This window comes from Anguilla anguilla, chromosome 17, assembly GCF_013347855.1.
Source record: "Anguilla anguilla isolate fAngAng1 chromosome 17, fAngAng1.pri, whole genome shotgun sequence".
In the NCBI taxonomy this organism is placed as follows: Eukaryota; Metazoa; Chordata; class Actinopteri; order Anguilliformes; family Anguillidae; genus Anguilla; species Anguilla anguilla.
Genome location: NC_049217.1, coordinates 29,777,987 through 29,797,733, shown reverse-complemented (window position 1 = coordinate 29,797,733; position 19,747 = coordinate 29,777,987). Strand labels below are relative to the sequence as shown.

Genomic DNA, 19,747 nt, shown 5'->3' with positions numbered 1-19,747 from the left:
ACTGTCAACACCGACAGGCCTGTCACTGCGCATCTGTCCAGCGGACGTCCCGCAGACATCTGCCCTGTCGTTCCGTTTCATTGTCTTCGAGACGTCAGGCCAACTGACGCCCGTCGCTTCTTAGAAACACCAGACCAGGCCACCCTGTCTGGTCCTGTTCACACCCCCCTGTCCTCATGCCCTTAAAGTCACGGCGTTCAATTCAAACAGCTCAAACCACTTTACTGTCAGGCTCCTTTTCTCAGATTTCATAGACTCCCTAACTGAGGGTATTCATTTATTTTGAGAGTTGTTGGTACCGCCACCACCGCAGTGGAGCATATCAAACAAAAATTTGAGGGAGAATTTAGAGTGAGAAAAGTTGGCTTTGAACCTGAAACTGAAAAACTCTGAAGTCTTTAAAATGTTTAAAATTTAAATAATAAATTTGGTGATCAGCATGGGGCTGAGCAGCTCCAGGTCCCCAACACACTGCCGATTACAGAGAGGGAGGGTAGAAAATCCTCGGTTCTCCACCGAGACGCGTGGTGTCACACAGCTGCTTCTTTTCACACCGCAGACACGCAGCTAAACCCACACAGAGCGGAGTCAGAGGAAGACCCTTTCATACGCGGCTTTAACATGCAGTCCACAGGTGACCGATTGACCAGCAGGGGCCGCTAGAGAGCGATGAACACGGATCCCCAACTGACTGAACCCTCCCATACCCTGGATGACGCATTCCCTACGGAGCGACCCACCACAGTCGGCCCTGACACGGCCCAGACCCGATCCAAAGCTGTGAGGCTCATCCGTGTGCCACAGTGTGGTGCCTTAACTCGGGTGCACAACCAGAGCCAATCCATTTCAGGATTTTGTGTGAACGTTTGCCAACATTTATTTAAGTCATATCTCCAATCATATCTTGACATCTTGACAGGTGTATAAGCACCAGCTACAGCCGAGAGATTTTACTGAGCTGAAGTGCAGGAGTGAACCAGCCTAGTTTATAGAGCTGTCTAGAAAACTATATCTATGGTAATCGGTTGGAACAAAAACCAGCATGCAGATCGGCCTTCCAGGACCGGAGTTGTGCACCCCTGCCTTAACCGAATGAGCCACCCAGCAGCCCATATCTCAAGTCTAACAGGCAGCTGAATCAACCTGGCCTCGCATCCTTCACTTTGATTGGCAGGCGTCTGATGACAGCGACGCAAAGAGCTGAGCAGGACAGTTTGAGAAGCGGATGACAGGCTGTGCCTACAGCTCGTTACCTCTCCTGTCAACATGAAAGCATCCTTCGAGGAAAGGAGGTCAGCCACTGCTAGCTCTTCAGGACTCCAAACATTAAAAAAAAACAGCTGCTGCTAACGTTAAAGCGAAACTCCGGGCTAAAACACTTGGCTTGTTAGTGGTAGCAGTGATGAGAAATTCATTCCACGGTTAATTATACATCCAATATATGCAATACATTTTACTTTATTGCTATTCGCGATTTTTCAGTTGCACTTGCTATCCTGACACGCCTTCTTACGGATCAGCTCCAGTGTGTTATTTTCCTACATTACACAAGACCAGGAGTCCAAATCGTTCATCAAAACATACATATATATATAAATATATATATATATATATATTTGCTATCATTCAGTTCCAGGAGGAGTGTGGCTAGTTCTTCAGGGTTCAGATTTATATTTATATATATATATATATATATATATATTTTGTTTTTGGGGGGCTTTTTCAGCTTTATTGGACAGAACAGTGTAGAGAGACAGGAAGAACAGGGAAGAGAGAAGGAGAGACGTGCGACAAAGGTCGCGCGGTCGGACTTGAACCGCCGATGTCGCGGCTCGTAATAATAATAATAATACTAATAATAATAATAATACATTTTATTTATCAGGCGCCTTTCTGAACACTCAAGGTCACCTTACATGGTGTTAATGAGCATGTGGAAAGCGCTCTACAGGCCACGCCACGAGACACCCCCCTGGGGTTCAGATTCGATTTATACATCATACGATTTATACGTTGTATACCAAAAGACGTGCAGGTCAGGTTACGTTTGCACCTGCCATCAAATGGTAAAATGGTAAATGGGCCGCATTTATATAGCGCTTTTATCCAAAGCGCTTTACAATTGATGCCTCTCATTCACCAGAGCAGTTAGGGGTTAGGAGTCTTGCTCAGGGACACTTCGACACGCCCAGGGCTGGGATCGAACCGGCAACCCTCCGACTGCCAGACAAACCGCTCTTACCTCCTGAGCTATGTCGCCCCTTACGCCATCGCCCCTGACCACGGCACGGGCCTCTTCACCAGCCCCAAGTGCTGCATGGCGGGCTCCCACTGCTCTTAAGCAACCAGGACGGGCGAAATGCGGAGAACAAATTACTCCCACAGGGCTAAATAAAGCTCATCTTTTCTTAAACTCAATATGTGAATATAGAGGCAGAATCCTATCATCACAAATAATTTTTTTTTTTTTTTTTTTTTTTTTTTTTTTTAAACCACAGAGTCAGGTGTGCGTGGGTTGGTGACTACAGAGGAACAAGGTGTGAGGAAAAACCCACGAAGACATCCGAAGAGGGCAGCCGCTTGTATCTGCGTTCGTGTTTTATTTATTCTTTTCTATTTTTATTTTTTCTCCAGTGAAAAGAAACAACAACCCCCGTCAAAGCAGCTCTGGGGTTGGGACTGAAAAGCAGAGCCTCTCCGCGGTCCACACAGAGCCTGATTAGAGTGCGTTCGAGGCAGTGGCTCATGAGTCATCCACGGGTTTCCAAGACCACCGGAATGCCATTATCTAATTTTGGCGGGTTCCAGGCAACACCGTTCAGAAGTTTACGCAACGGGACGCCGGAAATGTACACCGAGCCCCTTTCACTCTCACTCGTTGACCGTTGTTAAACGGACAGAATGTGCTGCGAACCCAGTTCGGCCTGCAGTCCTCGGCCGCTAATGAGTTCTGGATCTCACAAGTAATGAAACCAGTGGAAGGGGCCCTGTAGTCCAGTTAAAAAGCTTGAATGTCTGTGTTGGTTGTCTAGTTTCAGCCACATCTGCCTTAGGGCCAGAATCACATGGAAAAAAAAAAGAAAAAAAAAAAGTGCGTTCTTGGTGAACCATTTTTTAATTCTGTGAAAATTAGCACACGTGTGCAGTTCTGATGTGTACGGAAAACTGTCACGCAAGGACATTAACTCGTCAAGTGCAACTGAAATCTATCCCAGGCTTAATACCACGGAAACGGTACATTCCAGGGAATTTCCAGGAAGTTGGCTCTGCAGGACCGAACTCGGCCCGCCCCCCCCCTGCTCCAAACAGCACCTGCTGCTGGTTAGGGTTAGGAAACGGGACGGTCCCGCCGTGGCTGGAACGAACAGCTGTGCGCTGAATGGGGAGGTGCTAAAGTTAGGGACTTACGCGTCTGGTTAGGGTAAGAGTGAGGAAACGGGACGGTCCCACCGAACCGGCTGTGCGCTGGGTGCGGAGGTGCTAAAGTAATGGACTTAGGCGTGGGGTTAGGGTTAGGGTTAGGAAACGGGACGGTCCCGCCATCCTGGATGTGGCTGGAGCGCTCAGCTGTGCGCTGGGTGCGGAGGTGATAAAGTTAGGGACTTACGTGTGAGGTTTCCCGACAACAGAAGCAACGTGTCACAGGTCAGCTCAGCGTCAGCCCCCGAGATGCAGATAATCCAGAGAGTGAGAACCTAGAGGGGGGGGGGGGAGAGGGGGATGAAGAGAGAGAGAGAGAGAGAGGGGGGGTAGCGAGAGAGAAAGGAAAAGAGAGGAAAGAAAGAGAGAGAAAGTTGAGGAGAGAGAGAAATAAAGGGGAAGGAAGAGAGGGGAGAGAGTGTGAGAAATGCTCATATCGCAGGCCTGTAATATCAAGCACAACTCTATCAGGGGGCAAGTTTCTAAAACAGTCAAGGGCGAGATGATGACCGTTTTGCTGCTTTTTTTTAGGAAACCCCTGAGGACCACAAATGAGTAGCACTTAGCACTTTATCAATAGAGCTGACACCCGATGCCTCCACAGGAGCTCATCACCTGAGCGCTCGGAGGAGTTCACCGTGTGTGTGTGTGTGTGTGTGTGTGTGTGTGTGTGTGAGTGTGTGTGAGTGTGTGTGCGTGTGTGTGTGTGTGTGTGTGAGAGAGTGTGTGTGCGTGTGTGTGTGTGTGTGTGTGAGAGAGTGTGTGTGTGTGTGTGTGTGTGTGAGAGAGTGTGTGTGTGAGTGTGAGTGTGTGTGAGTGTGAGTGTGCGCGTGAGTGTGTGTGTGTGATTGTATGTGTGTGTGTGCGTGAGTGTGTGTGTGTGTGTGAGAGAGTGTGTGCGTGTGTGTGAGTGTGTGTGTGTGTGTGTGTGTGTGTGTGTGCGTGTGTGTGTGTGTGTGTGTGTGTGTGTGTGAGCGTGTGTGTGTGTGTGTGTGTGTGTGTGAGCGTGTGTGTGTGCGAGTGAGTGTGTGTGTGTGTGTGTGTGTGTGTGTGTGTGTGTGTGAGCGTGTGTGTGTGTGTGTGTGCGTGTGAGTGTGAGTGCGTGTGCGTGAGTGTGCGTGTGTGTGTGAGTGTGTGCAAGTGTATGTGTGTTTGAGTGTGAGTGTGCGTGTGTGTGTGAGTGTGTGCAAGTGTATGTGTGTTTGAGTGTGTGTGTGCGTGTGTGTGAGCGCGTGCGTGTGTGTGATTGTATGTGTATATGTGTGTGTGTGTGCGTGAGTGTGAGTGTGCGTGTGCGCGTGAGTGTGTGTGTGTGTGATTGTATGTGTGTGTGTGCGTGAGTGTGTGTGTGTGTGTGAGTGTGTGTGCGCGTGTGTGCGTGTGAGTGTGAGTGTGTGTGCGCGTGTGTGCGTGTGTGTGTGTGTGAGTGTGTGTGTGTGTGATTGTATGTGTGTGTGTGCGTGAGTGTGTGTGTGTGTGTGAGTGTGAGTGTGAGTGTGCGTGTGCGCGTGAGTGTATGTGTGTGTGTGTGTGAGTGTGTGTGTGTGTGAGCGTGAGTGCGCGCGTGTGTGTGAGACCACAGGATCGATGAGGAAACGAGATACGGGTAACACACGCGGCCGACTGATGATGTCAATACGTCTCCGCGGCTCAATCCGGGAGCAAAGAGAGGCCCCTAGTTTGAAGGACCCAAAACGGACAGGAGCACCTCACGCCCAAACGCCCTGCCCCGTTAAATGGGGAGCGAACCCAAAGCGAGCGGCTAGCGGCTAGCGGCTAGCGGACGCTTTCATGTTAGCCGCCACTTTCCGTCGCTCCGTAAATCAGTCCGCTTGCGAGGCTTCCTGGCTCGTCCTCTCGCACGGGTCAGCCAAACGAGCGGAGACAGACGGCGGCAAAACCAAGAACAGCTTGAACTCCCCAGGAAACAGGAACCATTTCTCTGCTGAAAAGACTTAAAACGAGTATAACTCTGGTCTAAATTTTGAGACTACCCTATGTACATTTTCTTTTAAATTATTATTATTAGTTTTAAAGAATAACACCGGTTACTCCACCAAATATTGAGGGCTTCCTAAGCAAATATATTGTTATTTATATTATTTATTTATGGGAATAAACATTTCTAGCATTATTCAATGTACAACAACACTGTGAATTTTCAGTATTCTGAGCAGGTGTCATGTTCTGCAAATAAACGTTCTGAATGACAATATTTTTGCTTGGTATTAAAATCAAATGCGGTCAATAGTTCATGAAAGATAATATCAGAAGTTATACCTTACAGAGACACGTAGCCCCTCATACAGAAACACATTTACAACAATGCACATCAGCATATAAAAGGTATTGTCTGGAATTCAAATAACAGTCGTCCTTTAGTTTGACTGAGACATCTTATTTTGGGATATTGGCTTCACTAATTAGCAAAATGAACTCACCCAACTGAACAAAGAACAATATGTGCATTTATTTTTATGCGAAGGTTACAGTTTTTGGAGAAAAAAAAAAGTTAAAAACAAAAATCCAATATAATTCCCTAACAGTATGCATTATAGAGCTGCAGAAATGCCAAGGTGGCGGAAGGAATTGTTCTTCTCTTTTTGGAGCAAACCGTTCTCTTTTTTTTGCCTGTTCAGAGATTACAGTTAACATAATTTAGACTTGCAAAAGAATTAATATGTAATTTTATTCTTAACAAAAGCTGTTCAGAGAGCTAATTTTGGGTGTTAGCGAAGATATAAATGAACACTGGCATTGGACATTTACAACGCTGACCTGGCCAAGAAGGCATGCACTCAGCTTCATCTCAGAGCTTTGCAAATGGAAACAGAGGACCGCCATCTTCTTACTAAGCAGAGATCATGATACACACACACAGTGGTACAAAAAAGAGGAACAAATCTAATGCCTCCCCCCTCCCCCACTCTTCAGTTTGCTGCTGCGGTATTTCTGCTAATGACTCATGAGCTATAATCTCTAATATCGCACCGGCCAGCAGGAGTTCAGTTTGTGATCAACAGATTTATCAGATCCACGTGTGCCCCTTGTGTTTAGTGGCTGGAAACTAAGCTTTCCTCTCGCGCTGAGAGAAATCCCTCCCTGCAGCATCTTGTTCTTTGAAGTATAATGCGCTTTCCAGAACATCAAATACGTTGAAAAGGGCACTTGGGGAGTTTGTTCTAATTTGGTTACAGAAACTCTGTGCCAAAAACGTAATTAAAAACCATCCCAAATGACTACTGAGCACACACCTTAGAGCATGACGATAAAAATCCCATGATGCACCATACAAGCGCAGAGACGAGCACTACTCGCAATGATGTCACAAGACGTCCACCAATCACACACCGAGATAAGCGTGGCTTCATATTTTCAGAACAGACAAAAAATGTTTACAATTGGGTAACTTGCTGAATCTCAAACAACCTTAACTGTTCAGGGAAAATTTTACTACCAGGCAAAGTGGTCTCTTATAATTCATTACACAAATATTTAGAATAATATAACAGTTGTTTTATATGTTGGAACATCGCTTTGGCACTAAAAGAGGTGCAATACGATAAACTGACACGACGGCCACTTGTATGACCGACAAAGCAAAAAAGGGTGCTGGTAAAAGACGAGAACCATCTGAAGACTATGGAAAACAACCAGTCATCAGAACGCCTAATGTGGGTGGAAAGTTGCCCTTTCCAGAAGCTTCTACAAACCATGGCAACCAAGCTGCCCACAGAGAAAAATAAATAAAGGGGTTTCATTTTAATGCCATAAAAATTGACATTTTATGCAACAAACGAATGCCAATCAACATTTTTTTTTTAATGAGCGCAGGCTATTTACAAACTTCACACCACCCTTATTTTAACAAGAAACATATCTCTGTATCTCCAGGAGGGCATTCAACACACCGGCCCCACTATGGCCATTAACAACGCTGCAAAATTATTAATGTGGAAAAAGCATGTCCATGTTGCATCAATGCTGCCAAAAACAAATATGTTTACCCATTAGCATTATTGGTACCTTACAAGTTTCTACAGCAGTGGTATAAGCCAACCCTGTTCCTGGAAATCTGGTTTTCATTCCAACCCTAAGAGAGCACATCTCACTCAACACCTAGAGATGGTGTGCTTCTTGATCAGCTTATAAGTAGAATCAGGTTAGGGCTGGAATTAAAATCTACAGGACGGTAGATCACTGGGAACAGGCTTTGTTACCACTGTTCTATGCAAGTAGTCTAGAGGTGTCGAACTCCAGATCTGGAGAGCCGCAGTGTCCTTACAGCCAGTGGCCAATTAAGGCCTTGAGAACAGGTTGTGTGGACTCTTTAGACAATCAAAGCTTTAAATTAATTGCTCAAGCTGAAACACACAGAAAACCAGCAGATACCGTGGCCCTCCGTGACAGGAGTTTGAACATACTGCAGTAGGAAGTGTCAAGAGTGTTGTGGTTGGAGCACTTCATTACATCCAAGTTCATTGAAATGGTGCGTTAATTACTGCATGATGAAGACAGCACACTCTGTGGTGCAGCATCGCACTGCTGTGGAGCAAGAGGATCACTGAATCACTGCTTTCAGGCTGGGTCCCTGACCTTAGAGCATGGATACTCAAATCTGCCACCGTATCCAAATCTGGACCTGATTTCGTTTCATCTAGGTAAGTAGCTGAACCATCCGTGCTACTTGATTTGTCAGAGTGTCTTCACACATCACTACCAGGTAAAGGGAGGTTGGAAAACAAAGTTAGGACAAAGTTCTCTGTCCTCAAGGACTGTGACTTGAGTAACAGCAGCTAAGAATATCACAGTCAGCCTCATGCTACCTGTGTCACTTTCATATAAAAGGGGCTAAACACACTTTGTGAAGTCTCTAAACTAAGAACTTTGCACGCGGATTTAATACAAAAACAATGCCGTAATGTGAGTTTCAACGCGATATACAGGAAATGAGCGAATCTGCGCATAGAACCCTACGATTCTGCACTCCAAGAGTGCTGACATCATTCCTCGTGAATACCTAAACCAGGGCAAGCAGTCGCAGAGCGGGCGACACCAGGGCTCGAAAAAATGACCTGGAACCATCACAAAGGCTTCTGGGACACGTATGAAATAACAAACCCGCGGGGACAATCGCCAAAAACCCCCAGCACCTCCCCATCATCACCCCCAAAGATTTCAGCACCTAGGCACCAGCCTCCTCTGAAGAGAATCGATTCACATTTTCTCAATTTGGAGAAATTCTGCAGCAGAAAACCAACTGGCCCGGCATGGAAATGACATCATTATCAAGCCTTTGAAGAGTAGGGTTTTTTTTTTTTTTTTTTTGGAAGGTTTCTTCAAAATTCTAAGACGGTGTTCTAGAACGCCACTGCTTTCAATTACCAGTAGTGATTGTTACATCAGCATTAGAATGTTGAGTTCAGTTAACATTCTAATCGCACAATTGTGCCTCCCTCTCCTCCGTCTTATTACTTCTGGACCTATCGGCAGCCTTCGACACAGTCGACCACCCCACCCTCCTGTCCTCCCTATCTGCAATGGGGATCTGTGGCACAGTCCTCAATTGGATTGAGTCTTACCTCTCAGATCGCTCCTTCCAGGTAGCCTGGGCTGGTAAAGTATCTGCGCCACACCCCCTCATCACCGGAGTCCCACAGGGCTCGGTCCTTGGTCCTCTCCTCTTCTCTCTCTACACCCAGTCCCTTGGCCCTGTCATCACAGCTCATGGTATGTCTTACCATTGCTATGCTGATGACACACAACTGTTTCTCTCCTTCCCACCCTCTGACACACAGGTCTCAGCCCGCATCACTGCCTGCCTGAGTGATATTCAGAGCTGGATGGTCCGCCACCATCTCAAGCTCAATCCAGGTAAGACAGAGCTCATTTATATTCCGGCTCTTAACTCCCCTCTCTCTGATCTCTCTATCTCCCTAGGTAATACCATCCTCACACCATCACCCTCAACTAGAAACCTTGGCGTGGTGATGGACAACAGACTGTCCCTCACCGAGCACATTTCAGCAGTGACACGTTCATGCAGGTTCTTCCTGTATAACATCCGGAGGATCCGCCCCTTCCTCACAACTTACTCGACCCAACTCCTCGTCCAGGCAGTGGTCCTGTCCCGCCTGGACTACTGTAACTCCCTGCTTGCTGGCCTCCCAGCATCATCTATCAGACCCCTGCAACTCATCCAGAACGCAGCAGCGCGTCTGGTCTTCAACCTCCCCAGACATTCCCACGTTACCCCCCTGCTCACCACCCTCCACTGGCTCCCCGTGATGGCTCGCATCAAATTTAAAACATTAGTGCTTGCCTTCAAAGCAGCCAGGGGGTCAGCCCCTCCCTATCTACGTCAACTCATCAGACCCTACACCCCAGCTAGACCTCTCCGTTCTGCTGCCACATGTCGCCTGGTCCCTGCCCCGGCTCGCACCAGCACCCGGTCACGCCTCCTGTCTGTTCTAGCCCCACGGTGGTGGAATGACCTTCCTGTGCAAGTCAGAACAGCAGAGACCCTGGCCGTCTTCAAACGTAGACTGAAGACTCACCTCTTCAAGCTACATCTCACCTCATCACCCCCCACTACCCTCTAACATTTTTTTTTCTAAAAAAAAAAAAAAAAAAAAAAAAAAATTAGGGTGTACAATTCACACTTATACCTAAGCAAAGTTATACCTATTGTAGCTCTCTTGCAGGAATGTTGTAAAGCACTTGTCTCTGAGTTTTGTAATGCACTTGTTGTAAGTCGCTCTGGATAAGAGCGTCTGCTAAGAACCTATAATGTAAATGTAATGTAATGTAATGTGACCTCACACCCTAAGGGGTGAAGAACAAATGGGGCACGGTCAATTGCCGTGCTAAGTGCCGCTCGCACTGTCAGACAGCTTACTGGGAAAAGCTTTGGCTCTGGGCATTCACGTGCGTGAATAGCCACAAACAGTCGAGCACTGACAGAGTCCAAAACTGCAGATTATTTATTAATCGCTTTTTTTATTTTATTTCATCCATCACACGTTCCTCCGTGTCCTGAATTCCTCCTGGAAGAGGAGCGGTTGCTGAACAGAGCAGATCCCAGCTGCAGCTGTGCCGGCAGTAAAGTGTTTAATCCAGTTCTAACAATAGCCCCTGGTACAACATAGCATTCAGGCACAATAATAAATCGTGACATATGACTTCCATGAATAATGTCAGGCCAGGACAACTTGGAAAGGTTCCCGTCGCCCTCACATAAAAATTGCGACAAGCAGCTCAAATGGCCGACAGGTGTTAGATGGGAATACAAAAGTTTTGAAGGCATGCAGTCTAGGCATTTAGAGTTTATGTGGCTGTTCAGTTCTAAAAAAAAAAAAAATCCCAGACAATTCCAACTAATGCAAACACAGATCCATAGATTACAGGCCCTTCTACCGTTCTGGGCCTGAAAATCCAAGCTGCATCTCGACAACCTCTTGCCTTTTGGATCTCTATAAAATTTTTTTTTTTTTTTTTTAAACGGATGAAAATTGCACAGGACAGTTAATCACTAGAGACGCTGTGCTCGTCTACAGGCTGTCGGCACGAGGAGTCCCAGACCGCGATCTGACAACGCAGAGCACTCAATCACAGAGAAGCTGTGTCTACACCACATTTAAAACGCAACGGATATGCTGAATAAAAAACATTCAATAACAAGACCCGGTTAAAACCTAGCACATGGCTGGACCTAACATGTGATCCGGCCGACCAATGGTGTGACTTCATAACTCGGCCGACCAATGGCGTGACTTCATAACTCACTCAGTCAGTCACAGACATTCGCGTTTGTAGGGCTGGCCCCCGCTGTTGCGGTCCAGCCAAAAAAAAACACTGCTTTGGCAGTTTCTGTTCACACCTCCAAAGCCCGCTAACCTTGGCTCTGTCTGAAAGAGCAGAGAGAGGGCAGAGAGAGGGCAAGGCTATTTCAGTGCCTGTGAATTCTGCTGGAGGTCCGGCAGCTCCTGTTTCCCAGTCGGGTAAAAAAAAAAAAAAAAAAAAAAAACAGATTATCCACCAATCATGTTGCAGATCATTTCGGATAAAACCGGTCCCTAACCCCCGCCTCATAATGCCTCAAAACCAGTGAGGGATCTGGTGTTCCTTCAGTACACTCAATTTCTCTGGCCTGACCTCAAAACATGGTGAAACTGCCTATGATGTTGTTACTCGTCCGGTGCTGGAAACAGGTATTACCCGAGTACCTGGTGATACACGCACACAGGAGTTTATCCAGGAGCAACAGGGACACATAACAGATCCATTCCAATAGCAGGGCTCTGATTTCTATCTGACAAACATTGCATTGCATTTATTTGGCAGACGCTTTTATCCAAAGCAATGTACAATAAGCACAAATATAAAACACAGGTCTGATAAGGTACAATACTCATGATGTAACAGCTATCCAAACAATTTAAAATTATAATTTTAGCCACTCTTATGAGAGGATTATAAGTAAAAACACATTTCATTCGTTTAAAAAATAAAATAGCAGTAACTGCCACCATTTTGCATCATGCAGGTAAACTGCCATTGGGAGACCAGTTTCCAGGTACACTACATGGCTGAAAGTATGTGGACACCTGACATGCAACATCCCAGCCAAAATTATGGGAATTAATATGGACTTGGTCCACCTTTCGCTGCAATAACAACCCCAGCTCTTCTGGGAAAACTTTGTACTAGATGTTGCAGAATTGCTTCAGGGATTTGCTACCATTCAGCCGGAAGAGCATTAGTGAGGTCAGGCACTAATTGGGAAATTAGGCCTGGCTCACAGTTGACGTTCTAATTAATCCCGAAGGTGTCGGGTGGGGTTGAAGCCAGGGCTCTGTGCAGGCCAGTCAAGTTCCTCCACACCGTTCTTTACAAAACAGTTTCTATATGGACCTCGCTGTGTGTCTGGCGGCATTGTCATGCTGAAACAGGAAAGGGCCTTCCCAAAACTGTTGCCACAAAGTTGGAAGCACAGAATGGTCTAGAATTTCAATGCATTAAGGTTTGCCTTGACTGGAACTAAGGGGCCTAGTCCAAACCATGAAAAACAGCCTCAGACCAGATTTTTTTTTTTTTTTTTTGCCAGCAGTGTTGATTGAGGTTGCCACAGTATCTCCTGCATTCCTGACGACATTGCAACCCTGTGTATGTACAGTCCATGGCATGCTAACGAATCAAGGCAAAAACCAGAACAGGCTGCCGTAACTACCCTACGGCCGCTCCTGTGGACTTCACGCGACACATTATCAGTAACGTTGACATTAAATCTGCAGGCAAATTACAAGGACAGCGGTTGGGGGGGGGGGGAGTAATGGGGCCGGATAATGCGATCCGCTATCGAGGTTAACGTCGCGAGATTGCGGCCGTCACTCAAGGTCTGTTTAACTGCCGCAGCACATTTCAAACATCAGTCAGGTTGCCGTTGACGGCCATTCAAATTTCCGTCTCCATGACGATCGTTTGAATGGTGCTGTATTGCGGCAGTGTGGCCCGGCTCACCTGCTTAATGTGGCTGTCAACCAAAGTTAATGAGGCGTAGAAACAAAAAAAACCCGTTTAACGGGATTGACAATAATCGTGGGGGCATACGACTCAAACCACAAATTACTTCCAGCACATTAAGATGGATCAAGGAAAGAGGTCCCAACTGCACTGAACAGGAGAGTAAGAGAAGCTCAGTATTCCCTGGTTGTGATTCATCATCATCATCATCATAATCATCATCATCACCACCTTCATCATCATCATCATCATTATCACCATCAGTCTTAGTTGTAGTAGTAGCAGCAGGAAAATGTTTATTTTTGTGCAAACTTCTGCGAGCCATTTAATCATAATAATGCATATACATTTTTAACTCGCACACAGAATATATATAAAACATATGCATATTTCATTACGCTCACGGTACACATTTACATTCCTTATTTTAAGTCAGGAGGTCATGTTTGTACAGTCTGCCACGCTCAGAATGGTAAGAATTTGGTCTCGTTTCAAAGAAACTATCCAAAAAACACTTCATTGTGTTTTCCTGCGGACTGAACTTGAATTACCGCCTCACACACGGTATGAGCGTGTGACACAGCTGACGAAGGCCAACTGCAGAGAACGTAGCCTCTCGAGTGAAGATTTAATCAAACAAAGAACAGAAGGAAGCGGCGCTGAACGCTTCTAAACGAACACCCCAACATCAATACGACATCAGAAAGAAACCACGCGAACAGCTGACTGCTCCCAGTTTACGTTCTCTTGAGTGAAGGAGGCTTTTTTTTAGGGATCACAGAGCTTCTCCACCCTAGCTCCCCAGTGGTGGAACGAACTCCCCGTCCCTCTCCGAACCTCCCCCTCACTATCCATCTTCCGCCGTGGCCTGAAGACTCATCTCTTCAGACTATACCTAGACTAACCACCACCACGCTGTATAATAAATAAATAAAAATTACATGTTGCCCCATCCCTGCACTTCCTGGTAATTTGTATTTGTCCTAATACTGTAGCTTATTCTTCGGCCTAGTTGGCTTTGCAGATGTTAGGCCAGAATAGTGTTCATTGTTCTCGGCTAGAAATAGCTGTTCAAAATAAGTATTGTACCTTACTGAACCCGTGTTCAGCAGTTGTCTACGACCATGAAATGCACTTTTTTTTGTACGTCGCTTTGGATAAAAGCGTCAGCCAAATGAATATAATGTAATGTAATGCTTTTATTTTGGATTTTGCACGTGACGGCACTTACAGGTCTGTATCTGCTCTGATGATTACCGTTAGCACGTTAGCACGTTAGCTCTGCCCTGTGAACAGGCTGCGGGGGTGAGCAACGTTCGCCGAGCAGCGCCTTCAGTTTCAGAGCTCGTGCGGTGCAACAATCCAGCCATAGTTTGAACCTGCATACCTCCGGAGCCGCATTGCTTAGTGTCAGAAACGTGTTGATATACGGCCCCGCTGTCTAATTTGTATTCACCGAGACCACGCTAGTAAAATGTGATCAATGTACCCCTGCAAGGCAACTAGAGAGATATTTTCCTCTGTGAAAACCCCCCAGGTACAGTCGCCACCTTGATCGGATGGGTGTGTAACAATCACCGGGGATTAGAAGTCTTTGGAGGCTTGCACCGAAGCAAAAAAAAAAAACAAATGTTGAGAAATTGTTTTTTTTTTGGCCATTAAAATGTAATCTTTTGTTTTTAACTGCGTTTCAAATGTGGTGTACACGGCCACATAAAGCTGTAACACAGAGACAGTGGAGGAAAAGTGGGCGATGCAGGGTGGGAGGGGAACAGGCCCAACTGACAGGCAGTAAATTTGTTACCCACCCCCACCCCCACCCCTCCCGGGGTACGCCCAGCTCTTCTGACCTGACACTACAGAGACAGGACCGGCTGTGGAGACCGGGCTATGCTGCATGATCACTTTAGGGGTGTGCTGCCTGCCTGTTAGGTGGGTAACTTACGACAGGAGAAAAACTCCCTATCCAAGGGATATTTCACTATGGTATAACAATTCTCACATTTTGTGCAGCTTTTACCCCATTGCAATTGCACAGCATGAATATAAGCAACGTCAGCTGACCCTGCTCACTGTTAACGACATGTCCGTTTCTCTCAGTTGCCCGGCTCCCAATTCACTCCCATTAATTTATAAACCTGCCGAAATTAATCATTTTAAACCACTAACTACAACTACTACAAAGGATAATAAATTGATAAAAAGAGCACTAACATAAAATTACTTGTGTTGTACCAAAGTGAAATATCCCATTAAGTATGTGATTAGAATGTTCTTAACTGAACATTCTAATGCTGATGTCACGATCACTATTGGTGACTGAAAGCAGCGGTGTTCTAGAACACCGACTTCAGAATTTTGAAAAAAAAAAAAAAAAAACATTCCAAGAAAAACCTAAACTTCAGATGGTTAACACAGAAGTCACACAGCTGCTTCCAAACGTGAGCAAACAATGATTTTAAGTAAATCTGTATGGAATGTGAAATGTGAGTGCCACATATGACCTAAACTTAATAGTTTGTGAACGAACGACTACAGGTAGGTCCACTAGGGCCTCCACAAATGGCATTGCATAATACCATTAAGGGAAAAGCACTTTTACCCAATCAGCTTTCGCTTTGAGAGCATCACATGTTTGGAGCACTCAGACCTGGGGGACCTGACAAATGCAGGCACATGCACCAGAAATAAAGTAAATATTAGGTTACGGGATGATCAACAGTGTCAACATGACCGCTAAATATGTTGCCAGCATTGTCGTTAACGTCTTCTTACGTCTGCTAATTCAGTACTGAACTGCACGCGTTCTGTGTAACATTGTGGAGTTGTCGCACGTCAACACGTGATGAATAGTCTTGTGCTGCTTTTAAGTTTTTAATGCTTTAATACCCTCTATATGTGCCTGTTTTGTACAGTATATGCCTTCTTTATTAGCTCCATTTTGTTTTTTGTGCAGGTGCCTGCTTCTGAGCTCTGTGTGCCTGTTTTTAATGTACTTTTAATGTTGCATTACAACTCCTTGTTCTGGTCTGTGTTGTTATCAATGTGTTAACATCAGCCAGCCCAGGGAGAGCAGATGGAAATTAGCCATTTGGCTAAATCTGCCACATTTACATCACAGAATGGCAATGTTGATCAATGTGCATTGTACCAGTGAAATAAATAAAAATGAAAAAATAAATATAGCTGAAGACAAATGTCCCAGGGGCAGCACGTACAATGCTACAAGTATTCTGGCATAAACCGAGAAACAAAAAAAATAAAGAAAACTATTTATTATGTTTCATATATCGGATGTTTGTTTACCTTTGTAGTCAGTCTGGCAAATTGTTCATTGAAAAATGAATACAATTGCATCGACGTGAGGAGGGCATAAGAACCTTATGGCTGTGTGCACTGGAACAGTGTGTAAGGAAGCGATAGCCCCCCAGTTCAGTCAGCGAAGAAAAACGCAATTGCACCCACAACAAATTGACAAGAAGTAATTTAGAGGGAACTGACAATCTTGAAGGGGGATTCACGGACGTTTCGGCGCAGCTGGCATCGCTGTTGTTGACGTCGCCACGCCACGTAAAACTCGTAATCAAAGCGACCAATCAGCAGCGAGCCCACTGCCCAAAGTCACGGCCTGGCCACACCCACAGCCATCACTGGAACAGGGCTCATAAATATAAACAGTGCGTCTCTGATTTCCCACGGTAGGCGTGGAATGTACCGGAACTATACCGAAATAAAACATTATCAACACCACAACATATATGGGAAAATATACTAATATTATTGTTACTTTCACATATGGAAATACATTTCGCTGTTGTGAAATATATATATCATCATGCAGAGCAAATGCATGTTTTTTTTTTTTTTGGTTTTTTTAAACGGGCCGCAGAGCCATAAATTCCACCCGTTTGCCCGTTACTCGTCTCCAGAACCGCCAGCGGAGCGGAGGTCTGCAAAGCGGGGCGCTTGTGGATTAGCTGCTCAGCTCCCGGCCTGCAGGAGAGCTATTTTTACACGAGCCGCATAAGGATGCCGTGTTGTGCTGCAGGAACACCATCGTGTGAGAACGAGTGCGCAGAGAGAGAGAGGGGGACAGGAGAGGTCTCTCTGTTTAATCAGAGCTCCGTACTGCAGGGTCACACAGGCAGGTTCCGATCAATCACTGCAGGGGGCGGGGGGGGGGGGGGGGAGTTGGTGAGCCAAAAAACTTTTCATCTAAAAAAAAAAAACAAACAAAAAAAAAAAAACCCACAAAATTATCCGCCACTGTGCACCCAAGGACCCCCCCCCACCTACCCACAAAAAGGTTACCTGCTGAATCCTTTATGCCTGGTAACAAACCCTGTTCCTGGAGATCTACCATCCTGTAGGTTTTCATTTCAACCCTAATGTGGCACACCTGACTGCACTACTTAGCATCTCAACGAGATCTCTAGCTGTTGAGTGAGGTGTGCTTTGTTAGGGTTGGAGTGAAAACCTACAGGACGGTAGATCTCTAGCTGTTGAATGAGGTGTGCTTTGTAAGGGTTGGAGTGAAAACCTGCAGGATGGTAGATCTCTAGCTGTTGAGTGAGGTGTGCTTTGTTAGGGTCAGAGTGAAAACCTACAGGACGGTAGATCTCTAGCTGTTGAATGAGGTGTGCTTTGTTAGGGTCGGAGTGAAAACCTGCAGGACGGTAGATCTCTGGCTGTTGAATGAGGTGTGCTTTGTTAGAGTTGGAGTGAAAACCTACAGGACAGTAGATCTCTGGCTGTTGAATGAGGTGTGCTTTGTAAGGGTTGGAGTGAAAACCTACAGGGCAGTAGATCTTATCACTGCTTTATCCAATGCTATACACAAGTACATTGAAACATGGCTAACACAGGAAGTCATGGATCTGCATCAGACGTCCATTAAATTCTTAAATACATAACCATATCTCCAGACACATGCAGATGGAGCATGGTCAAGGCCTTAAGAAAAGATCAGTCAAACTGTGTTCTCAGTTTCGAAAAAATGACAACTGTGTGTTAAACTGTTTGCTAACTGATCAGTCAAAGTCAAGTACAAACACTGACTGAATCCAGGCCAATATTCAAATCAAGATCCTTGATCCTTCTGGGGTTTTTATTATTATTTTATTTTATTTTTTTCTTGAAATGTCTGGCTGTGAGCATTCCAGATGGCAGTGTGCCCTCTTCATCCCTCAAACGCATCACACTAATTTATGAATGATCCAATTCAACACTTACATTATGCCTGGATGCACTAAATATTTGACTCCGCGTCAATTTTAAGTTTTTGATGACTGCTGAACTTGCCAAAGGCAACGGAAAGGAAAGCAAGGGGAAAGAGCAAGCTACTGCATGCAATGACGGAATTCAGCACTTAATAAAAATAGAAAAAATATTAAAACACTATATTCTAAAAGCATGCATTCATAAAATAGTGATGGCCTTTCTGTTGGTGCTATTTGCACATTTTGAAAATGTTCTTTCCAATACTGGTCCGTCAAAACACGTCTGGGCTGGACTGGCTGTACCCCAGTTTTTTTTCCCAGAAATGAGAAATGGGAATACAGGACCCAGAGGTAAAAGAAAAGAGCCATTCAACACACATCAGCTGTCAGGACGCTAGCTCTCGCTACATGTTCACAGCAAATTTAGTCCTTCCAGAAGATCACGGGTCGGAGCGGGGGGGGGGGGGGGGGGGGGGTATTTAACAAAGCAGGATTACAGCTTTGTAAAACACATGTTCCCGATTTGGGAGGGTTCAGGATTTTACTCAAGTGCAGTTATCCAGCTAACTCAGTAATCCTGCTCTGTGATACAGGGTTTTACTCTGCACAGTTATCCAGCTAACTCTGTAATCCTGCTCTGTGATACAGGGTTTTACTCTGCGCAGTTATCCAGCTAACTCAGTAACCCTGCTCTGTGACACAGGGTTTTACTCTGTGCAGTTATCCAGCTAACTCTGTAATCCTGCTCTGTGATACAGGGTTTTACTCAGTGCAGTTAACCAGCTAACTCTGTAATCCTGCTCTGTGATACAGGGTTTTACTCAGTGCAGTTAACCAGCTAACTCCGTAACCGTGCTCTGTGATACAGGGTTTTACTCTGCGCAGTTATCCAGCTAACTCAGTAATCCTGCTCTGTGATACAGGGTTTTACTCTGCGCAGTTATCCAGCTAACTCAGTAACCCTGCTCTGTGATACAGGGTTTTACTCAGTGCAGTTATCCAGCTAACTCAGTAACCCTGCTCTGTGATACAGGGTTTTACTCAGCGCAGTTATCCAGCTAACTCAGTAATCCTGCTTTGTGAAACAGGGCCCAGAGGCCTTCGGAAGCTCACAGAGGAGTAGAGAAGAGAAAAAACTTCTCACCGCCCACATTAAAACATTTCAGGCGAAGGTAACCGATGTGCCGAGATATTTAAAGACTGAGCGGATGGGGCTGAACGGGAGACAGAGGGATTTGGTTTAAACACCTGGAACCGTTCACACTCACACCAAAGGTTTCTGCAACACAATAAAAGAGCGTAACCGTCAAAACAGCCATTTTATGAAGGAGGATCAGAATGTCCCAGCATTGCCAAACTATCTGTGTGCGTGTTAGCAACAGCATTAGGGGCATGTCTTGGCTCACCCTCCTAATTTTCTCATTTAATTAGAGTCGCACGCATGAGAAATCATATGTGAGGTCTCCTGTTTTAAGCAAAAACAAAGAATCAGTCTTTTTGCTCCCTGGTGTCAGAAAGATAATTCTACGGGGGACACAAATGGGGTTTATATTAAATAGGGTTTATAATAAATGTTCCCTCAGTGT

General features: G+C 45.5%; 1 protein-coding gene across 1 annotated transcript in view; it reads right to left on the bottom strand.

Annotated features, from left to right (window-relative positions):
- The window catches only part of crhr1 (corticotropin releasing hormone receptor 1), a 101,938-nt gene that overhangs the window by 69,036 nt on the left and 13,155 nt on the right, over nt 1-19,747 (bottom strand). Inside the window, exon 2 of the mRNA XM_035398323.1 lies at nt 3,608-3,695. Within this exon, the coding sequence (XP_035254214.1) occupies nt 3,608-3,695 (88 nt within the window). The remainder of the gene's footprint in view (nt 1-3,607; nt 3,696-19,747) is intronic.